We start from the raw sequence: 16,959 nt of genomic DNA, 5'->3' as shown, positions 1-16,959 counted from the left end.
TTTTTTTGTGGATGCCTTATATTTTAAAGTGTCCGTTTCCTACAGGCTCATCTGGACTTCCGACAATAGTTTCGGATTATCCTTGAAAGTGAATTTCTATAGTTTTGTGGCCCTTTTCTCAGTCTTAGTAATCCAGCCTTTGTATTATCTGAGTGTTTTTTCTTCAAAAGTTAGCAGCTTTTTTTTTTTTAAACTGGCTTTCTTGATGTTCTTCCAACTTTCAGGAGCTGATGAAGCACTATAGAGGGCTCAGCACCCATCCCTGGAACTTCGGGTCACTCTGAAGAGCTTTGCTTATTTGCTGAGGATTAGTCTGTTTCCCAGAGATAGTTTGTCAGTTCCTGGCATTGTTTTTCATTTTTGACCACACTTTCCTCTTCACTTTGGTATAATTGTTCTCATTTCATTGTTGGCTTGAATAATCCTTGAAAGCACTTGACTCACCTACACCACTAGCTGCTGCCACATCTCCAGTAGTCATTGAGATGTGTGCTCTTTAAGAGCTACAACTTTTGTCCTTTTTCTTGGAGCAACAGCCATTCTTAAAGACTGTAGACTGAAAAGCAGGACAAAAGAAAATGATGGAATGTATTTATAGCCTAAAAGGCAGCACTCGGCTGATAGAGAACTAATTAGAGATGGGGGCGCCAGCTCGGTTCAGTTTTACTCGGTCAAAGTTGGATGTACTGAGTCAGACTGGTGTCAGCAGAAGCAAAAACCCACGGCCCTTGCCAACGCCCAGTGAAACTGGTCAAAACGGTTGCTTGTCCCAAGTAATTTACACACCCCTGGAGCTTGAAATCCTATGATCGGATAACTGAAGATGTAATCTGAGGGAGAAAGTCATCTATGACTGCTTGGTACATTCCTTCTTTTCAGCAAGGATAACGTATGTATGAATATAACATTCTTACAAGGGTTTTATAGAGATAAAAAATAGGTCTATTGGCTGGTGGTCTTTTCCATTCTTTTACAATATTCTCCTTTTGGAAGTATTTTGGAAATTCATTCCTGTCTGCCTTGAAATGGTATCACAGCCAGCAAGGTTTCCCTTGACAATTGATCAGGTCCCACCACGATTCCTGACTTTTATCTCCTTCAATGGGTGAAATGTCCTCACATCAGTCCACAGGGTATTGAAGCAGTCAGGTTCAAGAGCAGGGATGTCAGTACTGTCGCTGATGAAAACCGATCACCGGACACACCCAGCAGAGCACTCGACTGACCAAGATTCTTAGAATGATGCAGCTTGCTTGGTTTCCACACTACACTCTGCAGGCTGATTTTCTGATTGACTATTTCTCATCTCTATTGTAAGGAGACAGCCTTCAGTCTTTTATCATAGTCTCCTTTGAAGTTATGCAGGTGAATTTGTACTCTGACATGGCATACTCTTTCTGACTGGCAAGATATTTTTACTGGCTGAGACATTTTCTGGCCAAAATTCTTTCATGTATAGCTAGAATATCAACATGGATGTGGTTTATTTCCTCCAATAGAGAGTTTAAGAATTGTGTGGCTCTTAATACCCAACTCCCTTTTGCTATTAGAAGTGTAGAAACAGATAAGGATGGTACGTGGGTCTCCTGGGCTGCCAGGACCTGCCTGAATTTCAGCTTCGTTGGTCCGGCTTCCGTGAACCTTACTACAGTGAAACGTCAGAGGACTTCAGTGGAGAATTTTAAAATGTACTTAGCCACTGACAAAAATGTAACACTGGATGAATTTTGAACAACCTGTGTAAAGAGCTATAGTTGAATATAAAGATTATTTGAACTTTAATTTTGTTTTCTCAATGAACACAGGCTGTGGTTCTTAAGAACAGTGTTAGTCATCCAGGTGAACTTCCTCTCTCTGTGTTTACATTCTTGAGGTACTAACTTCTAAGGCCTCCAGTGGGAATCTGGGGCGTCAGTAAAATAGGACAGCTTATTCCATAAAGATGGAAAGGTCCTAAGTTAAGGGATTCATGAGGTTACAGATTTAGAATGGGGATCAAGACATCATCTATTCTAACCTCTCACTTTTACAGATGAGGAAACGGGCCTGGAGAAGTGACCTGCCTAGCTTCCTGTAGCTCATAGGTGAACTGAATTGAGATTTGAATCGAGGTCCCCAGAACCAGTACGTTTCCTACAACCCATGCTACTCGAGTGTGTAAGTCAGATGAGCCTACAGTCTTCAATTAGTGAACATTTTCGTGTTGTTTTTCATCAGCTCATTAGTCATGATTTATGAAGCTGTGCTCTGGTCACGTGACCCTGCACGCACTATGGACCTTTTCTGGGCTCCAGTCTCATCCAGAACACGAATGGGGGCGGGGTAGAGACGATCCTTTCTATATCCCCTTCTGGCTCCCCACTTCTAGGTGGTACTTCTTTCTCCTGCCACTTGGATGGTGACAGTAGCAGTTTTCTTTGATCTAGTTGGAGGACTTAGTCAATAGTCTTACTTGGCTTCTAGACCAAGTCTGAAATCATTGATCATCTTAGGATCTCAACTATCTCCCATTTCTATTTGCTATAGCATGTAAGCACTTTGAGAGTAGGGGCTATTTCAACTCTGTCTTTGTATACCTAGCATAGTGTCTGACACATAGTAGGTGCTTAATACTTGAACAGAATCGAAAGTTTCCTATATTCAAGCTCTTTTAATTGTAGTAGTAGCTGGTTTTTTGCTACACTCCAGACCTGCTGTTGCAGCCACTCTTGTGGGTCACTCCTCCCCAACTCTGAAACTGGGTTCTCATCCAATGCAATTAATTAACCTCCAACCTATGAACACAACCCCTGAACTACCCTTCTCTCCCTCATCTCTGTCCAAGTGCAATTCTACATAGGTGATATCAAGTATTAATGAGCACTCCAAACAATTGTTCAATGACAAAGGGGTAGAAAGATGATTTATTAGCCCAGTAGGACCCTGTCCCTCCAGAGATACAGCCACGCCTTTCCCGTGGGTTACCGATGGCTTCTGACATGGCACATAAAAACTGCTAGGGTGGTGACTACAGAAGATCCATCAGTCTGGCAAATTGTAGTGGGTTTTCTGAAGTTCCTACCAGCGAATTTAGCCTGGCTGCCCAGCTGTTCTTCAATTCTGCAGAGAACAGAAAGAGTGAAACCCATCGTGTGTCACATTCTAATGCCATAAAATTCCTTGCTTAGGGACTGGAGCAAGTAGGCAGTGCATGAGATGGAAAATGGAAACGATGCTACCTCTGTGGCTTCCTCTGGGGGCTGGGTCACAGCAGATGATTCACAAACCTTCAAGTGCAACAGAAACGTTGGTGGTTCTTATAATTAAGCCTCTACCCCAAGTGGGTCAAGAAGGGCCAAATGCCCTGTCGCCTCCCTCCCAGGGTGTGGTGAGCCCAGAATCTGGCCAGTTTCTCTCCCACTCTAATCACAGTTCTCAGCAACTTCCTTTAGCACAACTTCTTGTAAATGATCTTCTCATAACATACTATGTCCGATTTCCCCATCCTCTGGCTGCCTCCTAATCCACAGCCCCTGTGACAGAGGGCCAGGGGCTGCCTCTCTGCCCGCACCCCACAGCCTCAGCTTGCAAGTTCCCAGTATCTAGTAATATCACTCTGTTCGGACTGCTGCTGTCCTCCGTGGGCCTGCATGGTCACCTCCTCTTCTTTCTCACAGTAGGGGTGGGCTGGGGGGTGGTTGCTGTCCTCTTCCCTGCAACCCCAGCTCTCATTCTTGACAATTCCAATATTCACACTTATGTCCCTCCAAACACCCTGCCCTTCTGGGTGATCAGCTGGCTCCTGTCACCCCATTTCCATTCCATGCCCGCCACTCGTAGGTGTGGCTGCATCTTAGACTTCCCCAGGGCCCCAAATTCTGATCATGATTTCTGTCTTTTCATCTCTCTAAGTCACCCCAATCTTTGGCTCCTCAGTCACTACCCAAAATGACCTGTTTTGGCTAACATCTGTGCAAACTCAGGCTCTCCTCCCCTTTTTTCCCTCCCTCCTCCTTTTCCTCTCCCTCTCCTCACCCCCCCCCCATATTGTTCCTGGTGATTTTTAAATATTGAGACTTAGGAGATTGTAATAATACTGCTAGGAAGAGTCAAAAGTATATCCTGTATTCAGATATGACTTCTTTCCTCTTATCTTGGATCTTCTGGCTGGTCTAGGCTACCAAATCAAAATAGTCGTGTAAAACTGGGCAGTATTGTGTTCTTAACAGTCAATCCCAGGAAAGCTTCACATGTACATTACAATGAAAATGTGTGACCTAAGGGCAATATATATAAGCACATATACACCTTTGTAACCTTTATATTGTAAATAATAAAAAGTTCTGCTTTTAAAAAAAAATTCTCGTAGTCTATCACACAGCTACCAAAATAATCTAATAGACAAAGACTATGTCATTCTCTTGCTCACAAACCTTAAGTGACTCCCTACTGCCTAGAACAGAAAGTAAAACTAATGACCCTGAAGCACTTAGATCCCCCCATAAATGGGCTCCAACCTCCCCTTCTAGCTTGAATTCCCATTACTCCCCTGGATGGCTAGCTGTTTCCTGAACTTGCTATATGAGGACAGCAGCTGGGTGGTGCAGTAGATACAGCGCCAAGCCTCGAATCAGGAAGACTTAAGTTCAAATCCAGCCTCAGGCACTTACTGTGTGACCCTGGGCAAGTCACTTCACCCAGTTTGCTTCAGTTTTCTCATCTGTAAAATGAGCTGGAGAAGGAAATGGCAAACCAGTCCAGTATCTTTGCCAAGAAAACCCCAAATGGGGTCCTGAAGACTCAGACACGACTGAACAACCAGAAGAACAAAGCCTTGAACATAGTTTTGAATAATAATCAATGGTCAGCATTATTCTCCTGGCAGATGAGCACTTCCAAGCCAGACCAAACAAGGGAAACTGCTGTTTGTGCTCTCTGGGCTGAATTCGGACCCTAAATTCCTAGGGTGGAGGCCTACCACTTAGCACTACTTAAGGATTCTGACCACGTCGGGAGCCTGCATCGCCTCCTGTCAAGTGTGAATAACAGTATTTAGTAAGGCTGCGGTGAGGATCAAGGGAGATAATGCATGTGGAGAACCTCAGATCCTTCCAAGTGCTAGGCCACACGGACAGAAGTCTTTCAACAGCATGGAAATAACGGCACTTTTGGAAGATGTGCGGCAAACTGTGGCATGGAAGCTGGGAGAGAAGATCACAAGATGAACAAATATGACAACTAGTGTTTGACATGATTTTCAAAACTGGAGTTAGGAGAATAAGGGAATAAGCATTTACTAAGCATCTACTATGTGTTGGGAACTGTGCTGGGTGCTTCACAGATATTATCTCAGCAATACTGATCCTCACAACAACCCTGGGGGGTAGGTGTTGGTATCATCCCCATTTACAGATGAGGAAACTGAGGCAAATGGAGGTTAAGTGACTTGCCCAAGGTCCTATAGCTAGTAAGAACCTGAGATTGAGTTTGAACTCAGGTCACCCTGAGGCCCAGCACTCTGTACTGCGGTGCACCCCAGCTACACCGCTCCTCTCAGGGCAGAAGAAAAAAAATGAAATGATGAAAATTAATAAGACATAAAGTTTAGTCATATGTCACAGCAATCTCTAGCAGATCAATTTCAAGATTGTCAGAATTTTCCTGGACAGGAATATGGAAAAATGTAAATCAACTGAACTGAAGGAAATTCACCGGGCTTCCACAGCCATGAGTACAGTGTGCCTCTCCCCCGCCCAGCATCGCCCACGCCAACACCAACATATCCAAGTGACTTTGGGAAAATCACTCCATCTGTCTGGGTTTCAGGCTCCTGTACGCAAAGATAACTAACGACAAAACAGAAGCACGATAATACGGGCCAGGGAAGGCTCTACCAGCTGTGGATTCAGGAAAGAAAAAGAAATCCCATCCTGTCCTTTGGGACGAGACTCCTGCCACCCTTGTGCCTGGTGATAAAGGCAGCAATACAAACAGGCATTTCAACAAAACCACAGAATTTGGAGCAGGATGGGACTCTGGAGATTGGTTAGTCCACCTTCCCTCCTTTTGCAGAGGAGGCAACTGAGGCACAGAGAGACTCAGGGGATTCCCCAGGGCTCACAGCTGCTTAAGGAGCAGAGCTGGCCTCCAACCAAATGTGTGTATCAATTGGGTTCGGTTTTCCCTGCATCATGCTTCCTCGTTCACTTGAGGGCACAGAAGATTCTGAGACATCCCTTTGTTCTTAAAAGGAGAGGCCACCAGGGCTGGATTGTTTTTGTTGAACTGCACGTAGCTGGTCAGGACACCACCATCCTCCCAGAAAAAAGGCCTATGTGCTCAGTGCTGCATTCCCTCCAGGCATCCTGGGTCCCACCCTATGGGAGGAGAGCGATAGGTTGGGGACTGTATCACTGGAGGGAGTACCCCCATGGGTAAGGTCACAGATTTAACCACTTAAGTACCAAGGAAAGAAGAGCCTTGTTGATTTTCCCTCAGAGGCTCCCAAAACGTCTCACCTGAGAAGCTGATTATACTTGGCCAGACGCTCAGATCGGCAAGGGGCACCAGTCTTAATCTGGAAGAAAGCAAATCAGGAGGAATCCTTGTAGGTGAGCACAGAGTAGGGAGGCTCTGCAGGTGGGATGTGGGACTGTGGGAAGGGGCAGGCAGATGTCAATCAGGACCTGAGTGACTGTGAGACTCCAAAGAGAAGCCCAGGCCTAGAAGAGGCTGTTGGCCTGTCGGAAAGACGCTGGGAAATCCTGGCCCTCTGGTAGATCATGGCTAGGTAAGGGCAAGACACGCTGATTACGTGAAGTTTCTCTCTTCAGTTAAGCGTCATTGTCATTTCAGGAAGATGTCCGGGATGTCTTATGTCCCAGTCACCCTGAAGGCTGGGGCTTCTAGGATGCAAGGAGTACCTTCAGCACAAAACATTTCCTTACCTGCCCAGTGCAGAGACCCACTGCCAGGTCTGCAATGAAGGTATCTTCAGTCTCCCCAGAACGATGGGAAACCATTACTCCCCACCCACTAGACTGGGCTATCTTGCACCTAGATGCCCCACAAAAAAGACAGAAAACACATGTGATGACATGTTAAGCACGTCACTTCTGTTGTACAAAGCACCTGTGCTTGGCACTGAGGGACAAAGAGTTTAGGCCAGACCAAAGAGCCCAGGCTAATGGAGGATATGGCACATAACAAAAATGAACAGGCTATAAGGGAAGTTTCTAAGAGAGCCCCAAAGTTCTGGGACGCTGCTGAGTGGGCATAAGTAGTGGGGAAATCAAGCAAGGCTTTGAGGGCTGTGACATTTGGCACCTGGGAAAGGCTGGTAGAAGGGAAGTCAAGAATGATGAAAAAATGCAGAAATGTGAAAATGAAGTGTGTGAGACAGTTTGGCTAAAGCCCGGAGGACCTGGGGAGGAGCAGAAAGCAGACAAGAAAGGCCAGGCAAGTGGCCCCAGATTGTGGAGGGCCTAAACAGAAGGCCAAGGAGTCTTGACTGCATGCCATGGTTATAGGAAGTTGGTGAAGAATTTTGTCGGCAGAAGGACATAAGTTGATCTCTGTCTAGCTTGCTCTGGTCTAGAGAGGGTAGAGTGGGAAAGGCTACTGAAAGTGCCAGGGAGATGGTCATGAGGGCCAGCCCTAAGGGAGCTGCAGTGAGAATGGAGAGGAAAGGACAGACGGAGGGAGAATCAGCGAGTCCAAAGAACAGGTGGATGGTGAACAAGGCTCTGGGAAGCACACACTTTAGTTCTCAGTTATTTAAAGTTCACTTCATCGAGAAAAAGGATTCCTGACCATAAGGCCATCAGACTATTTCTCACCCCTTGGCTAAGAACACAGAGAAGTCACCAATGGCCCTCAGAAAGGCATGCGTTAATGATCCTCGTCCCTTGTTCCCACAGCCTCTGGACTGCTCTCTATCACTTTAACGTCCACCATCAAGTTTCCGTAAACCTGGCCCTGTGATGCACAGCTGGGGCCCTGAGGGGCTCAGCAGGCCAGGCTGACGCCAGACTCTGCACCTCCCCTCCTCGTGCTTGTGCCAGAGGACTTACGCCTGGATCGACTCCGTGACGGTGCCAATCTGGTTCACTTTGAGCAGGAGGCAGTTGCAGGCTTTCTCCTGGATGGCCTTTTTGATACGCCTGGGATTGGTAACAGTGAGATCATCCCCTACCACCTGGATGCCTACAGAAGAAGTGAAATTCCTCCAAGCTTCCCAATCATCCTGGTCAAAGGGATCTTCAATAGACACCACTAAGGGAAGGAGAACGGAAAACATGAATGGGGTACACTGACGGTGCTGAATTCCAATGTGTGTGTTACACAGATGACCCTCAGAAATAGCTTTCTGTTTAAGTATAGGTCAACAAACTTGAGTTTCTCTGATGATCTAGTGCTTTATTAGGGCATAAGAGACAACCTGGAATTTTGGGACAAGAAACCTTCAAATCAATCTGTGTTGCTTTAAGTATAACAGTAAGGAAAAGAAGGAAAAGGGAAGAGAATGTTTATATGCTTAGTGCCTCCTATGTGCCAGGCACTCTGCTAAGCACTTTTTAAAAATCTTATCTCATTTGATCTTCAAAACCACCCTGCTAGATAGGTGCTACTATTATCCCCATTTTACAGATGAGAAAATTGAGGCAAACGGGGTTAAGTGATTGCCCAGGGTCACACAGCCAGCAGCTGAGGCCAGATTTGAACTCAGGTCCTCTTGACTAAGCTCAGCCCTGTGCTCACTGTGCCACCTAGCTGCCTCTATGTACTGAAAGGGAGTTAGAAGAGCTACACTGCTTTGGAGATCCCTGGAATCCCTGGGTTTTAATGAGAGTGCCCCAAACACTCACTCTACAACTTCGGGGGAAGGCTGTGAGTGGACTCAGCACTCGTGCATATTCCATGGTTCATATATGCATGGACCACGCCAGGGGCTCACAACTCCCCACAGATCCCACGGTCACTGACTGATTTACTATTGAAGAACCTTGGGAGCTGGAGTCTCCAGTTCTACCCTGCACTCTCCTAAGCCAGGAGTTGGAAGCCTGATCCTAAGGGCCTCACCTGGGTAATCCTTGATAAAAGACTTGTACATGTTGCTCAGCTCCTTAGCAGTCATGTGTCTGCTGGGGTCATCAGGAGACTTGAACTCCAGGTCGTACTTTCCGTCCCTGTAAAACTCCGAGGCAGCGACATCCATGCCAATGACAACTTTATTGGTGTGGCCAGCCTTAGCGATTGCTTCTTTCAGCAGTTCAAGAGCTGGAAGACATGACGGCAGCAATAGCAACAAGGGTAAAGAAACAGTTGGTCCATAAACTATGCTGGAGCAATGGTTAGAAATTTTACTCAAAAGGAATCAAGAGGGGAGAGGATGAAATGTTCTTTCCATAATTTGTCTGGTTCAGGGCTCCAGTTACTTTTGCTCTCCCCAGCCTGGAGGAAGACAAGCTGTTTCTAACTGAGAGTGGCACAGCCCTTAGAATGAGGTCACGCAGAGGGAAATTTGGTCTAGTCATTAAGAAGGGGTCTTCCCACTGACGAGTGGCCCAGATGTAGAGCCCAGGGCAGGTCTGTCTGCCACGCTGCAGTTACAGGAAGCATCTGAGATAAGGCCTTTCAGAGAAGCAAAGTTTAAACAGAATCAGCAGCTGAGGATCTCAGAACAAGTAAATGGACTGCGGAGATGGAGGCCTGAACCGGAAGAGCCTCTAACCTTGGCCATCAAAGATAGATGCCACAGAAATCTGTGCCACTGTCAAGGGAACTTCATTTAGTTGTGTTTAATCAGTTAAGTACTATTAAGGTTTAATTAACCACAATGACTGGAGAAAAGTTGCAAATGACTCATGACCCCTTTCCTGAACTATCATTTCAGACCTTTCCTAGAACAAAAGGGCTCAAAGCACACAGTCAGCCTCCTTTAGAGAAATAATCAGACTAGGTATGTCTAGTTATTTGAGGAATAACGAAGTAGACTATATTGTTTTCCTTGGTGAAAGGGAGGGACTTGTTACTTCGTGGCAGCATCAACCCCAGCCCCCACAGCCGGCTTACTAAGGCACATGCTTTGAAAAGGGCAGAAAGAATACAGCTTTCCCAACAGTCGGAACTGACATATGAGAATAATCCAGTAAAGAAAGAGTCCAACAGAGGGCTGACCCTGGAGCAGGAAAAAGGCAATATTCTGACTTAAAAACCCTCTTGGAAAAATGCACCAGGACCCCAGGGGCCTAAATAAACTGAAGCTGGCTTGTTCCACTCAACATTTTCACCTTCTTTATTCTCCAGGATGTTAGGAGCAAAGCCGCCTTCATCCCCCACATTGGTGGCATCTGTCCCAAATTTCTCCTTAATCACAGTCTTCAGGTGGTGGTAGACCTCAGAGCCAATGCGCATGGCCTCCCTGAAATTCTCAGCTCCTACCGGGAGGATCATGAACTCCTGCATGGCCAGCTGGTTACCAGCATGGGAGCCACCATTGATCACGTTGAAGGCCTGAGGAGGAAGAGGGACAGTGACCACAGTGTGTGATGGAGCCTTGTCTGGGAGCTCTGCTTCTCTGGGCCAGCTCCACTGAGGCAGAGACTACCTAGATGAGGATCTCTCAGCCAGTCTACGTCTCCCCTCAAGCCACAGAGACGTTCCCTTACATTCACTGCTATCAATGCCACTTGGGCTGATTCCCTTTTGAAGTGGAAATCATCAGGCCTCTGGAGGCCTTGGGTTCCTATAGCCCAGACAGAATTTAGAGGCCCTAGACGAGAAACCTACTGGCACAGGTAGAACGATCTCTTCTTTACAAGCAAGGTCAGCAATGTGGCGGTATAAGGGGACACCTCTCTCAGCAGCTCCGGCCTTGCAAACAGCCAGAGACACTCCAAGTATGGCATTCGCACCAAATTTACCTGAAATAGGCCAAGAGATCTGTTAAATAAGATATTTCTTTAAAGATCATCCATCTGATTCCAATTATTCTTTCTGTTGCCTCTTTTTAACATATGAGAAACCACACAATAACATCAAAAGCCTAGTCAGCATGTGGTTTCTAATAGTGACACTGAAAAATGTTTATGGGAGAATATGGCAGTTCTTACAAAAAAAATCTTTATTTAAACAAAGTAAATTTGTATTGCTATCTTCTGCTTTTATATCTCCTTCAGTCCCAAATATATTCTTCCCTGCTTCCTTCCCTGTCTTTCCCAGTAAGCCCATTCCTTGTAACAAAGAATAAAAAGAGAGAAACAAGCAATTTGGCCTCGAGTCAGGAAGACCAAATTTAAAATCCAGCCTCAGACCTTACTGACTGTGTGACCCTGGGCAAGTCACTTAACCCTGATTGCCTAAAAATTAAAAAAAAATTAAAAAAAAAAAAGAGATGAGAGAGGGATTCAACCCAGTTCAGAAGGGGCATAAAGGTCTTTCTTGCACAAGGCACAATGAAAGAAAATGTGCAGAGGCCTGGAAGGGTGGCTGCAGCTTAATGATTCCTAATTCTTTTCGGGATGTCAGTGTCTGGGGGCGCTTCTTTTTATTTTTAAAAATCAATTTAGCTGACATGTCCACTGACTTTGCTGTAGCCTTTTTTTAAATTAAAAAAATTTTTTTTAACAGTCTGCCAATCAGAAACACAAACCATCTCCTATTTGGGCAGGAGTTCTAAACAGGAGGAGGAGCACTATACTTTCCGTTGATTTCCTCAGCCAAGGGAATGGGATCTGAATTTCAGCTTTAGCAAATTCTATAACCAGGGATTCTAAACCATGAAACACACATTGGCTATTTCCCATAGCAAACCTTTCCCTCTAGAGTTTTGTAATTCTTGTCAGGGCAAATCCAATTGAATTCAGCAAACAAGATTTACTAAGTACTATGTAAGGGCTAGCTACTGCAGATAGAGGGAGAGATAGAAGGAGGGCGAGGGGGGAAAGGGGAGAGGGAGAAAGGAAAGTGGAGGAGGGGGGGAGGGGGAGAGAGAGAGAGAATGAGAGAGAGAGAGGAGAGATATGGAGAGAGTGTGTGAGAGAGAGAGAGAGAGAAAGAGAGAAAGAGAGAGAGAGAAGGAGGCAAGGGGAGAGAGAGAAGGAGGGAGAGGGGGAGAGAGAGAGAGAGAGAGATATCCTGGTGATCTTAAGTTGCTTAGCTCACCTAGAAGGGGGGCAGGGCAGAATACTAAACACACCCAAGGGTGAAAGCCCTAAAGGGTGCACTGCAGATCCAGGGGAGGGGAGAAGAGGGAAGCTGAGCTCCCAAAGGCTGAGCAGCAGGAATGTCTTTTGTCCTACTATCTCTCAGATACAGATCTCTGGGATACAAAGGAAGGCAAAGTCCACTCTGAACCAGTTAAAGGCTACCTAAATACATCTGGCAGGAAGGGCTGTGCATACAGCTAGGGACTCCAGGACAACCACTGTGGGCATTACAAGCCTTGTTCATTCCTTCTGACTCTTCGTGACCCCATTTGGGGTTTTCTTGGCAGAGACTGGAGTGGTTTGCCTTTTCCTTCTCCAGCTCATTTTACAGATGAGGAAACTGAGGCAAACAGGGTGAAGTGACTTGCCCAGGGTCACACAGCTAGGAAGTATCTGAGGCTGGATTTGAGCTTCCTGACTCCAGGCCTGGTGCTCTATCAGCCGCACCTGGCGGCCCAGGTCCCCAAAACTGTCAAAACCCCGAGATTTCTTTACGGCTACTGCTGGAGAGGAACAACAGACAATCCACTGGCCTTCCAGGCATAAAAAGATCCAAACTCTTTTTCCTGGTAATACAAGAAAACTAGAAGGAGCCTCAAGAAGCGTCCTTCTTCCCCGCCAGGGAAGACCATGCAAAGACACGCAGCCTTCTTCGAGGAGATTCCACCAGAAGGCTCTCCAGCCTCTACCTCCCCGCTGTCCCCAGGCTGGGAATACTTTTCCTCTAGTCCCTTCCTCCTGGTTTCCCAGGCCCCACCTTCTGCCGGAAGCCAATCCTGATGCCCTTCCACGCTAGGCAGGGCCTTCAGTCAGACCAGTTCCCATGGCCACTGTTTCTATCTTGTTTGTACACAGCTGTCGTCACCATTAGACCATGTGCTCCTGGAGGGCAGGGACTGAGCTTAGCACATTGCGTTTCACAAATGCTCGCTGACTTGACCTCTCATTTCCATGACAGAGACTCACTTTTATTCTCAGTGCCATCCATGTTCAACATCAGGTAGTCAATTTTCTCCTGCTCCATGACATTAAGTCTCTGTAAGGCAGAAGACAGGTGCGCTGTAGGGAAGACAAGCTCCCCAGGACGGCGGCCTGCAGGCAGTGACCCAATTTTTGGCAGGGGTTGATCCTGAATTGTTAATCAGTGAACAGTTGACACACATCTGATTGGGCTTAAGAAAAAAAAATCTAAGAGGGAGTAGTCAGTAAATCAGTTAATTAGTTCATTAAAATATTCAATGCAGATCACTAGCACATGAGGCGAGGTGTACTCCTGCCTCTGATTTTACCATGATGGCTCAGCATGATAAAGATGCATCTGACTGTATTCCTTGTCACCATTTTCCTTCTCTCTACTAAGACAGCATCTGATGAATTATCAGACATTGTCAGGTTGATCGCTGTGAATATATGAGGGAGATTTGGGCAGTGATGGGCACTCCTTTTGACCCCAGCGCAGATCCCAAGCCCTCTGTGATTTAGTAGTTAAATCTTAGAGAGTTCCTTGAGGCACAGAGCGTGGCTGACGCGTCCAAGCTCCAAGTGCAAACAAGTGTCAGAGGTTGGGTTTGAACCCAGGTCTTCCTAATTCCAAGGTCATCACTGTTCATTATACCAGACTGCACCCGTCAGGAATAAAGAAACGATCAACACTGAACGGCCATGTGCATAACAGTATGCCAGAGAGTAAAGAATGGTGATGCATAGCACGCTTTCTGCCTTCAATCTGTTTATAGCTTAAAGAGCACTTCTCATCCACCTTCCTCTCACCACTGGTGGTTCCCAGTATAGTGGCGGAGGGCCACCTGCTCCGCCAGCCCTGCTGAGCGCCGCTGGAAACGAGTTTCTATCAACTGGTAAAGAAAGAGTTATTCTCATCATTATACCACACTGGGATCACAGCATATTCAAAATATCATGCCATTTAAAACTTTTTTCAAGTATCCTTTTATCTTTAATTATTATTATCACTACTGGCAAAATTAGGATTTTCTAAGCCCTTTCTTTGCCCTAGCTGAGCCCTGACTGCCTATTCCCCAGGACATGGTCATGGGCTTTTATAGGGGGAAACAATTCAATTTAATTCAGCAAAACATTCACTCACCGGTCTGTGGAAAGCACTAGGGAGACCTAAAAAAAATAATCCCTGACCTACTGGGGTCTGGGCATAAGGGTTTGGATTCACAGCAATGCAGGGAACAAGAAGTCTTTTTGGGAGTTGCAAATAATACAAGGTTTGAGCTAACAAGAGTGAAGTAAACAACCTCCCAAGGTAAATATTAAGGTTGCAGGGCTTGCTATGGACAGCGAGGAGGTGGTGCAATGGATAGAGCTCCAGGGCTGGAGTTCAAATCTGGCCTCAGACACTTACTAGCTGTGTGACCCTAGGCAAGTCACTTAACCCTGTTTGCCTCATTTTGCTTATCTGTAAAATGAGCCAGAGAAGGAAACGGCAAACCACTCCAGTATCTTTGCCAAGAAAACCCCAAATGGGGTCACAAAGAGTCAGATGTGATTGAAATGACTGAACATCCATCCATCCATCCATCCATCCATCCATCCATCCGTCCATCCATCTATCTATCTCCATCCATCCATCCATCCATGAGTATCAAAGCTGAATCAATCTCTAAGATGATGAGATTTCAGGTGATAAGTCAGGTAAGAACTGGGCAGACTAAACAGCAAAGGCTTGCGAAAGCCAAAGGGGGGTCATTAGCATTACCTGATGAAACCTTGTCCTCAAGGAATAAGGCAGTCTGTCCCTGGCTCAGATGGGAATTCTTCCCATCCCCCTTTTTTTAAAGCCCTAAAATAGTAAATCCACAGTTCAGACAAAGTCCCAGAATCCCAGTGTGCTGGAGAGGCCAGCGCCCGGGGCTCGAGTGGCTGAAGGCTCCAGGAGGGCCCTCTGGAAGCAGCCCCATTGTGCTTTGTTATACATTTTTCTGGCACCAAGCCTCAAATGGCCTCTTCACATCTTCTACCTCGGCCAGGAGAACGTAAGCTCACTGAGGGCAGGAAGTGTGTCACTTTTATTTTTGCCTCCCCAGCAGCAAGCCTAGAATGCTGCCTTAATAGAGGCCAGCTGAGTTGAGGTGAAGTCTGCCCTCTGGGGCTACACAGAGCACATCGAATGAGATGGCTTTCCAAGTATTTGGAGGTGCCTCACCATGTCCGCTGGAGTTTTCCCTTCTCCAGGCTAAACATCAGAAGGTTCCCTCAAATTATTCTCATGCAGCATTAACTCTGGGCTCTTCACGGCCTTGACTCAATCTAAAGTATAATCACCCACCACCTCCCTACACCACAGTGCCCAGAAGTGAATGCAGGGCTCTCGATGAGGTGCGCATGGAAGGAAAGAGCCCTGGTGGTGCAATCAGGGGACCTGGGTTCAAATTCTGCCTTTTTCACTCGCTGGATGTGACTGGAGCCAAGTTATTTAACTTTCCTGGGTCTTATCTTTCAAATGATAGCATTGGATTAAATGACCTCAAGGTCCCTTCCAGCTCTAAACATACAGTGCTCTTCTTGGAAGCCTGGCCTCTCTTAGGCCAAGCCCAATCAAAACCAAGCTTTTTTTTTTTTTTTTGGGTGAGGCAATTGGAATTAAGTGACTTGTCCAAGGTCACACAGCTAGTAAATGTCATGTGTCTGAGGCTGGATTTGAACTCAGGTCCTCCTGACTCCAAGACTGGAGCTCCAGCCAAACAAGCATTTCTGAAGTGGCTGCTGTGTCAGGCATCTATAAGCTGGGTGCTGATGATACAGACAAAAAAGAAATCCAGGGAGAACAACCCTGAAGTAGTTTGTATTCAACTGGGACAGGAAATGTTCAGAAATATAAGTTTACACAAAATGTTGGTAAAATAATTTCAGTGTCGTTTCACTGTGGGAAACACTAGCAGCCAAAGGCCGTGTGTGTGTGCGTGTGTGTGTGTGTGCGTGTGTGTGTGTGTGCGTGTGTGTGTGTGTGTGTGTGTGTGTGTGTGTGTGTCTCCCCTTTGAGGAAGCCCCAGAGGAAGCTGGGATTCTGGCAGGGGGTGCTCTAGGCATGGCATGAGCATGTGCAGGGGCCCAGAGAAGGGTGTGGCCAGCCCATTTGCTTGGCTACCTGTCGCCTTCTCCACATGACTCCAAGTGAGCTGGTAGGGAAACAAAGACCCTCAGGGTCTTTTTGAGGCAAACAATTGTCTTACTATCCCTCCTTGAGACTTTGAACCCAAGTATAAGACTTTACATCTATCCCTATTAAATATAAATTAAATTACATTTCATCAGGCCAGTGGTCTAGCCCAGTGGTGTCAAACACAAAATAGAATCAGGGGCCATTGATCCATATGTAAGGATCTCTATGGGTTGCATAGTGACTTGGTTTTAAAATGTAATGTTACGTATGTTTTATCGTATTTTATTTTGTTCAATATTTCCTAATTATATCTTAATCTGGTTGAGGCTGAGTGTTGCAGGCTGCATGCAGGCTTCGTGTTTGACATCTCTGCTCTAGCCTGTTCAGATATTTTTTTATATTGACTATCATTCACTGAGTGAGCTAACCCTACTGCATCTGGGGCATCTACAAGTTTGATAAAGATGCCGTCAACACCATTATCCGTCCAATTCATTGATAAAAATGTCAAGTGAACATGATAAGGGAATAGTGTTTCTAGGCTCCCTCCCCTGCTTCACTGTGAAAGAGGGAGGGAAGGAGAGAGGGAGAGATCGAGAGAGAGAGAGAGAGAGAGAGAGAGAGAGAGAGAGAGAGAGAGAG

The 16,959-nt window shown here is 46.1% G+C and overlaps 1 protein-coding gene across 12 annotated transcripts in view; it reads right to left on the bottom strand.

Annotated features, from left to right (window-relative positions):
* Window positions 1-2,875: 2,875 nt before the first annotated feature.
* LOC114029412 (alpha-enolase-like) overlaps window positions 2,876-16,959 on the bottom strand; it is a 33,974-nt gene continuing 19,890 nt past the window's right edge. For 8 of the 12 annotated variants that reach the window (XM_027843825.1, XM_027843836.1, XM_027843824.1 and 5 more), the window contains 8 exons: window positions 13,155-13,224; window positions 10,771-10,904; window positions 10,272-10,494; window positions 9,061-9,258; window positions 8,052-8,253; window positions 6,927-7,035; window positions 6,498-6,556; window positions 2,876-3,099 (listed from right to left, as the gene is read on the bottom strand). In XM_027843825.1, coding sequence (XP_027699626.1) covers window positions 2,961-3,099; window positions 6,498-6,556; window positions 6,927-7,035; window positions 8,052-8,253; window positions 9,061-9,258; window positions 10,272-10,494; window positions 10,771-10,904; window positions 13,155-13,224 — 1,134 coding nt within the window. In that variant the 3' untranslated portion in view covers window positions 2,876-2,960. Of the gene's footprint in view, window positions 3,100-5,560; window positions 6,357-6,497; window positions 6,557-6,926; window positions 7,036-8,051; window positions 8,254-9,060; window positions 9,259-10,271; window positions 10,495-10,770; window positions 10,905-13,154; window positions 13,225-14,913; window positions 14,998-16,959 lie in introns of those variants that run through there. The other 4 variants (XM_027843835.1, XM_027843828.1, XM_027843829.1 and 1 more) reach the window with 4 other exon arrangements.

Source organism: Vombatus ursinus, unplaced genomic scaffold, assembly GCF_900497805.2.
Source record: "Vombatus ursinus unplaced genomic scaffold, bare-nosed wombat genome assembly UNPS02014932.1, whole genome shotgun sequence".
In the NCBI taxonomy this organism is placed as follows: Eukaryota; Metazoa; Chordata; class Mammalia; order Diprotodontia; family Vombatidae; genus Vombatus; species Vombatus ursinus.
The sequence above is the reverse complement of the archived record's forward strand: the minus strand, read 5'-3'. Positions and strand labels throughout refer to the sequence as shown.